The sequence below is a fragment of the Bombus impatiens genome, unplaced genomic scaffold (assembly GCF_000188095.3).
Source record: "Bombus impatiens unplaced genomic scaffold, BIMP_2.2 scf_0080, whole genome shotgun sequence".
Taxonomy (NCBI): Eukaryota; Metazoa; Arthropoda; class Insecta; order Hymenoptera; family Apidae; genus Bombus; species Bombus impatiens.
In genome coordinates this window covers 755,485-764,202 of record NT_176499.1, presented here as the reverse complement: position 1 = coordinate 764,202, position 8,718 = coordinate 755,485, and the positions used below count along the sequence as shown (strand labels likewise).

At 30.6% G+C, this 8,718-nt stretch overlaps 1 protein-coding gene across 1 annotated transcript; it reads right to left on the bottom strand.

Annotated features, from left to right (window-relative positions):
* Positions 1-325: 325 nt before the first annotated feature.
* On the bottom strand, positions 326-8,294 carry LOC100745400 (NPC intracellular cholesterol transporter 1 homolog 1b-like). The gene is made up of 23 exons (XM_033324929.1): positions 7,836-8,294; positions 6,997-7,217; positions 6,716-6,846; positions 6,472-6,589; positions 6,067-6,270; positions 5,613-5,703; positions 5,158-5,375; positions 4,965-5,063; positions 4,675-4,877; positions 4,404-4,604; positions 4,126-4,330; positions 3,910-4,026; positions 3,591-3,771; positions 3,377-3,504; positions 3,035-3,292; positions 2,741-2,904; positions 2,526-2,641; positions 2,315-2,454; positions 1,996-2,192; positions 1,548-1,779; positions 1,102-1,215; positions 869-1,031; positions 326-748 (listed from the first exon to the last, which is right to left on the bottom strand). Exons 1-23 carry the CDS (start codon positions 8,050-8,052, stop codon positions 687-689), a joined length of 3,780 nt encoding a protein of 1,259 aa, XP_033180820.1. The 5' UTR covers positions 8,053-8,294; the 3' UTR covers positions 326-686.
* Between the last annotated feature and the right edge of the window lie 424 nt (positions 8,295-8,718).

Sequence of the window (8,718 nt, the reverse complement as noted above, 5' to 3'; positions counted from 1 at the left end):
GACTCGATGAAAGAAAAGAATCACTTTCTTCATCTTTCTCTATCTTGAAATGTAACTTGTACTTCTCACTAAATAAAATACTTGATTCCGAGAAATAAATAAAATTTAATATGAAATTGTTATAAAATATTAAATAAAATTTTTGATATTACATTTTTTATACATTATAATTATTGATTGTTTCAAATTTATAAAAAGGACACCATTTCTTAATAACATAAAATATAAACACATAATGAGATGCAAACATTATATATAACTAAAAATATCTAAAATGAGACATTACACATCGAAATTTAAAAAATTTTATCGGGAAACGATGGCCAAAGAATGAAAATTATTTTATTTTTTCTGTCTAACCTTCTGTCCGATATTCAATAATTTGAAGTACAGAACCGGGATTTCTTCCGTGGAGATTAAAATGATTCGATGTTGAGATGTAATATGTACAGCTTCTCTAATATTTAAGCAGATATGTGATATTATTAATTATTTTTATTCGATAGAAATATATTTTTAGAAATAATAATTTAATATATATTCTATTGTATATATGATTTTAATGTGTTTCAAAACTAAGTGGAAAATTAATTTGTTTTCGCGCTCTTAAAACGTAATAATAATTCATGGATGAAAACCCCTTGTACATTGTACACGTTGTTAGTATTTGTTAAATGTGATATTGGTTATTTATATTGTCCATTTTTGTTTTCATTCTCTGCTACATTTGTTAACGTTCTTGATGGACCTAAAATTGATTCATAATTGTTATATACTTACAAACTACTACTTTATGTATTTTATAATACAAAATGTATACGATATAGTTTTAAAAGAGTTGTACGATGTACAACTTTATTACCCCTACCTATAAAACTTAGTAGCACCGGTAAAAATATTAGACCGTGCGCAGCACCAAAAACTACTATACTCAAATACATTCGAAAGAAGAATATTTGGAAGATTTGAGTTTTCGAAAACGCCAGTATAATGATACCTACGATTTTCGTTAATGTGATTCCTGAGAATACCTGCAACGGAACAAAACGAAAGAAAACATATTAATTAGAATATTGATAGACAAAGAATATTTATACATACCGAGCTTCCCATGTTGTTAAGTGCGTCAGATGCACGATCAATTTTTGTTTTCTTCGTAGATTTTAAATACGAATGTATGATATGACTGCAAAATTCTACGGATATACCAGCGGCCTGTAAGAAGTCGAAATTTAATCGAATATAGGTTTTCATTGCTGCTATGTGTCTTTAGGCTTTGGTTACAATGGATGTGTGTTCTGTCGAATAAAATATGTGAAGAACGAAATATACAAATATGTATATGTACTTGTCACAATATATGTATATACATATTTAATTATTTTTACGTATTTGCCCTCTGTGATCATAGTTGATCTTCATAAGATTTCTACGGATTTCAACGCTCTGTTATACATTATTCAAATATGTACATATACATAAATAGTATAGATTCGTGTGATTCGTTGTTAGTATGCAATTATATGTGTGCCATTTTGTTACCATACCACTACTAAATTGACGAGAGAAACTGCGTTTAATTGAATATGCCACCAATACATAAGACCGCCTATATTTACGATGATCATGAGTACTGTCAGTATTACTATTATCGCCGAAAATAACGACAATCCTGTTAGGATTAGAGTCACTATGAAGATGACACAAAGAGAGTAACCCAATGACGATACCGTTTCTTTCCAAATTGTGAGATACTGCTCGTAATACACATAGAATATGCTGTAAGAAATAATTTATCAAATTTTTCATACGCACAATTTTTCATTAACAATAGCGCTAACGATGACAATGATATAATGGTATAATGATGATATTTGTGTAGGTACATATGCATATACGTATATAATCTAGGAAATTTATAAAAATTCGATTTTGAGAAAGTGGTGCATTTGAGTTTAAAATCTATAAAAGTAAATAAAAATGAAAGAGACAAACCTGTATGGAAATATAGTTATGTTCTCGTTGGTTAGATTTTTACTATTTATCATAGTTGTAATATTATCCGCGATAGTTCTAGCAGATCTCAATGCTTCGTACCAGTCAGATGATTTTTTTAGCGGGATATGATATCCCATAAAATAACTATCCTTAACATCCGTTAAACCGTATTTGTCTGTATGATAATTTATTGCCTACAAATATGTAAATAATGATGCTAGAATGTTAGTAGAACATAAGAAATCAGATGTAATTGTAGATGTAAGAGGAGAAGAAGCAGGAGGCGCAGGGAAGAAAAATATAGAAATAATCTTACATCAAAGTATGCAGCACGACCAGATTTTGCGCAGCTTGGGTCTGGAATATCTTGTATAAAGTAGGATATATATTTTCGGAAACTGTACGGATCTGGTCGATGGTCCGCGTCGATATGAATATTGCACTCCTCACACGAATCTATAATAGAAATGTTGGTTATAATAAAATAATAACCGGTTCGTAAAAATATGAAATCTTGTGATAATTACAGTTTGTGTGTGGACAAAAGGATTGATTATGTTGAAAGTATTTGCAGCAGTCGCTAATTTGTGACCAATCCATATAATCGTCTATCCAAGATGAAGCTGATTTTGACAAATACGATCTACGATTGAATAACGAATAATCCTATTAGCAAGGTTTCGAGTGGAGGATGCATATCATTAAGAGCAATTCGAATGCAATGGAATTGCATTATACAAACTTTTGAGGTTGCTTAGCAGCCGAATAAATTTGCGTGTATAGAGAATCGCTATTACATCCTTGACCACCACAAATTATATTTTGTACCATTCTCCTACTGTAATTAAGTCCAGGAGTTACCACGAAATAAACAGGTGGGCCCATTGATAAAAGGTCTTCCATAAACTGAAAAATTCCGAATATTCAGTCGCGTTATGATATACGAGGTCACTATCACCACCATTTTCAACACAGTTATCATTACTATTAAATTATCGCATAACGGTACATATAATCCATACAATAAACACATTACCTGAAAGTATTTTAAAACATAAGAATCTGCAGGCATCGAAAGTTTTTGATCCAATCCGATACTAACATCTGGCAATACTATGACGTGTGTAAGTAGTACTACGATGAATATGATTAATACAATTATTCTGATCGGCGTTTTCATAAGAAAAGGTGTGTAAAAACGTTTGAAGATCGTATGTGCGAAACTGAAGTTTTCCCCGACTATAAAATTCTCTTTTTTCGTTTTTATGCAACATAATACATCCAAATAATTATTCTAGAGTATTAAAGAATTAAAAAATTAGTTTAATAAGTATATATGTATGTATGTACGTATGTATGTAGATATAATATCATTTACCTCGAATCGTTGCTCGTCCAACGATAAAAGGCTAACAAACGCAGTTATTTGCAGCAAAAAATTGATACAGATGGACACAAATGCATAGAGTGCAAAAGTATTTACTGCAGGCATTGTCGATAATGTCCCTGCAAATGAAAATGTTCAGTGTAAGAATAATAGTTAAATGTTTGATAAAGAATTAACGTTAAATGTCGAAAATATCGATACTAACCGATCAGGAAGCAGAAGCATTCTGACGTACTAGTGAGTAACATTGATGGTCCAACTTCGGCCATGATTCTGCCGATATGATCAGGCACCGATTCTCCGCTACGTCTTGGATTTCTTTGATGCGTATTAATCAAAATGAAAATATTATCTACGCCCACAGCTAGTACCAGAAACGGAATTACCTGTTTATATAGATAATATATGTATATATATTCCTAATATATAAGTATTTATGTATTGTACAGGAAACGTCTATGTATTGTAGATGAAAAAAACGGTTATTCTGTTATTTGCGATTTCCTTTATATCCACTCATTTACCTCGATCGTGAGTAGTGTCGTGGGTACTCCGATATAGCCAAATATACCAAGGGAAGAAGCTACTGACGCTATTACGATGATAACTCCACCGATACTTAATATTATTTTACTGTTTGCCTAAAACGACAGAAACATGAAAAAGGAGAACGAATGCGAAAATATGGACGCAGAGGAACGTGATTATTAACTACATATATATCAAAAAGAAAAACTTACGAAATACTTTTTAACGGAACATTTTATTTCGCTTAAGGCAAAAGCTACGTAAAGAAACATCAACACGTAACTGAATATTACTGTTACTGCTTCTGCTTTCGACGATCGCTCTAATTCATCCTCAATTGATTTCTCCGTAGTATAGGCGACATCCATAAATTCTGGTCTCTCTTTGACATCCCATTCTTTCATAAAGTCAATGAATCTAAAAGATTAAGTCGAATGATTGAATATTTCAATAGAAAAGTGTCAATCCTATTTTTGTGAATCAATTTTACCGCTGTTCCCACTTGCGAGTTGCATCAAGTACAGTTTTGTTTAGTGAGTTTTTTACAAGAAACGATAAAATCAATCCGGTCGATTTGATGTAATCTGTCGCATCGTAATTGAATTCGTCCTCACGAAGAAATCCTCCAAAGGCTAGCGCGGGTAAAACCGGCCCCTTGTACGGTGCCAGGCATTCAGGATTGTATGGATTTCTTCAAAAGAGATATGATAAAAGAAATTGGCAATAACAATAGCAAGGCACAATAAATACTCCTTACTTACTGAACACACTTGTACATTTCATCCAAATAATTTACTTCATACATATCTGATGTATCTGTCTTATTAAACAAAGTGAGATTATTTTGAAAATACCCCCATACACTTTGCACTGTACAAAGATCTAAAGTAACGGGGCCAAAAAATTCGCTTTGAACAGGAGCATAACAGATATGTTCCAAACCTTCTCCGTCGTTTTGTCCAAGCTGAAAATTTCAATATCAACGCGGTCTCGTTCATATTACATGTATTTTTGCTTTCCATTCAACATTTTTTTTTATCTCTTATCTTACTTGCAATATTTTCTTTTGGAGATCATATACAGCGAGCAAAAACTCCTTGTTGAACACAGGACCGAATTCAAGATTACCATTTGTTGTGTTGTGGATTATCTAAATATAATTTGAAACATACGTTTACGTATTCGAATACTTAACATGCCTACTACGTTTATGTTTAAAATTTCGGATAACCGAACAACTTTACCTTACCAAGGCCCACGGATTTAATATAAATCTGCTCAGTTCTGTAGAACGGTTGAAAATGAGAATCGAAGTAATTTTTCTCAAGTCTAGCTCTGCTAGTAGGTGCTGCCCAAATTTCTATCGGGTTACTTGTTATAGAAAGATACATCATTCCGTAACTTAATCCCAATATTACGTACGAACAGATGATTAACGTGGTGAATGGATATTTTGCGAATGCTATCGAACATAAGTATAGTTAGTGTAATCGTATTATTCACATCAGTAAAAATAACAGGATAGTCACTAACGATATATGAATATATATAATATATAAAGATATATGTATAAACGTATAGTGATAAACGTAATTCAGTACTATGATTAATAATAGACTATTTTGATTAACATCCAATACAACACACGTATTGTAATTATATAAATACATAAATAGATAAAGTAATTAGAAAAACGTACCTTTGCCCCAAGCAGTGAAAGCCACATGAAATATTTTATGATATCCTCTACAAATAATCAGGTTTTTTCCGTCTTCATCATTCACAACATATCAAACAGATATAGAACAGATATAAATTCGCTTATATTCACTAATGCACATAAGTGCCTATATATGTACTTGTACTACATAGTACTACAATGATTTTTCAATATTATTCGTTGGCGATTATTAGATATCGTAAAACCCTTATTTAAAAAAATACTTATGAAAAGAATGTTTCCAACATTTTTATCATGGTCATTTGTTGTACGCTAGATACTAATAAATTTGGTTCAAAACATGTTCTTTTTACGTGGCTGCAAATGTCTAATAAATTGTGCATCACGTTTGATCTAACGCTATGTACATATGTATTTACAATGTACATAGCATACAAGTACGTATAAGCACTTATGCAAGCTGCTTATATTAAATATTATAAATACCTAAACGAAATATTCTCCGTACGAATTGATATACAAGTGTGATTAATAAGGAGATGCAACTGATTCCAATTGCTATTATGATACCATAGGCGTTCATTCCAAAAAGAATGAAGTGAATATTATTGCTTTCGTCTAATTTGATGAGAGGACAGAATTTTGGACAGTCAACGCAACTACATGCCGATAAACCCTGTCAAAAAAGAACGCAAATATAAATCATTTTTTATAGTTATAGTAACAGTTTATGTACTCATTAAAACATAGACATATGTATGTATTTAATTATATGTGTATTGGTCTACTCTTTGTATGTGTATTCAATGTGTATCATTTGGTACACATGTGAATCACAATATGAATCATTTCAATGTGTATTCGGCTTTGGACTCACATCATACTGTTCGTCACATGTCTTCGTAGATTCGTTCCAATATGGCTTATCTGTGATAAAAGTCATTCGAAAGGCTATAAAACCATTTGCATCCGGATCACCTTGAAACTCGTACCATCTACAATTATACTTTTTTGAAATTTTGATATAAGTATGTAAATAGATAACTTACGTAAATTTACGTAAATATCTATTGTTTCATATAAAGTTACGGTAGGATGGTTTACATTTTATAATTGCTTACAATTTTGCATTGCATCTACTAGCACCGTGAACTCCACAAGCGAGATCCATAGCTAAATTTCCAGATGCTGGATACACGACATTCTTACAGGAATCATAGGTATCGTTCATGTATTTTTCATCAATATAAACCTAAAACGATTGAAAATGGATATAATTTATTTATTCATGCGAAAGATTGAAGAATAAGTAAAATAGATTTTTCGAGAGACATTAAATTTTTTACATTTAACGAATTTGTTATGTCATAGAATGATATTAAAGCGCGTCTGATTCACTCACTTCCAATTCTTCGACGTATTCTTTGCCTTCTGAATTTTTATTTGTTTTCGTGACATTGAGAAATCTACTTTGTTCAGGACTACAACTTAAATCGCATAGTAACTTATATACATTTTTTATACAAGTTGGACATCGGCCAAAGATGGTTTCGACCATAGACAGCTGTGTAACCAACGTTTCAATATTATCAGAGTCGCAACATAATTCTGGTTCATTCGAATCTAAAACATTTACACGTAACTACATATTTAAATATATATATATGTACAAGACCTGATGCATGAGAAACGAATAAGCAATAAGGAAAGATACATGTAATGTTCAAAGTAAAAATGAAAATGAGAATGAAAATGAAAATGAAAATGAAAATGAAAATGAAAATGAAAATGAAAATGAAAATGAAAATGAAAATGAAAATGAAAATGAAAATGAAAATGAAAATGAAAATGAAAATGAAAATGAAAATGAAAATGAAAATGAAAATGAAAATGAAAATGAAAATGAAAATGAAAATGAAAATGAAAATGAAAATGAAAATGAAAATGAAAATGAAAATGAAAATGAAAATGAAAATGAAAATGAAAATGAAAATGAAAATGAAAATGAAAATGAAAATGAAAATGAAAATGAAAATGAAAATGAAAATGAAAATGAAAATGAAAATGAAAATGAAAATGAAAATGAAAATGAAAATGAAAATGAAAATGAAAAAATGAAAATGAAAATGAAAATGAAAATGAAAATGAAAATGAAAATGAAAATGAAAATGAAAATGAAAATGAAAATGAAAATGAAAATGAAAATGAAAATGAAAATGAAAATGAAAATGAAATTAATACCTATATTTTCGAAATATTGTGGACATTTTCCACGGAGAAGTTCTGAGGCTGATGTGTCATTGATTGGTTTTGCAGTATTGTTTGCCGCACACGCAAGCTGCAAATTTTTCCGGGTACCACACTTTCCGTACCATACACAGTGGTATTTATCTGTGCATTGCGTTAATTGTAACATATAACAGAATAGTAGTAAAACAAATATTCTGTTTCGACTCATATTGCGAATAATTCAAAACTCAAGCGTGAATTTCGGATTTCACCCGTAGATCATGTTAACTTCACAGAGTTTGGTTCTTTTTTTCTTCGATACCTCTTAACTTCCTTCCTTCACAATCACTACCAACAAATGATTTGATAACTATTTTATCATTAATGTCACCTATGAATCGTTTGTTTTGTTACTCAATCGAAGAATCAGTCTGGAATACCTTAAACTAATACTGACTTTTCGTCTTCATATCGAATTTATCGAACATCTTATCGTGTGATTGAATATATTAATAAAGGAGCTGTTAGAAAGAGATGAACATTTACAATGAAATTAAACTTCTCGTAAGCAGTAATGGAAATATAAAAACTTATCGGAGCAGAGTACATCGTAGATTAATATCGATATATTCAATAAATCATTGATAACGATCGGTACGTGCAGGGCCGGTTTAAAGTTTTTCAGGCCTGGAACGTTTGGAGAATGACTTAACGGTGATTCTTCATACAAAAATGAGAAAGGGAGAGGCGTGTTGAAATGAAATAAATTTTCATAAATATAAAATAAGACTTATTTTGCAATAAATCATATTGAAATATTTTTATAAAATCCAGTTTCTTTTGTAATTGTTTCATTTTTACAAAAGTTTTTAAAAGAATGATATAAGTAATATAA

Excerpts from the sequence above, each read along its gene's own strand:
- LOC100745400 (XM_033324929.1), bottom strand. The coding sequence starts at position 8,052 with ATGAGTCGAAACAGAATATTTGTTTTACTACTATTCTGTTATATGTTA. Across the intron at positions 6,590-6,715 it reads AGTAGATGCAATGCAAAATT|ATGGTACGAGTTTCAAGGTG; the intron begins GTAAGCAATTAT and ends GTATAATTGTAG. Across the intron at positions 2,905-3,034 it reads ATGTTTTAAAATACTTTCAG|TTTATGGAAGACCTTTTATC; the intron begins GTAATGTGTTTA and ends GGAATTTTTCAG.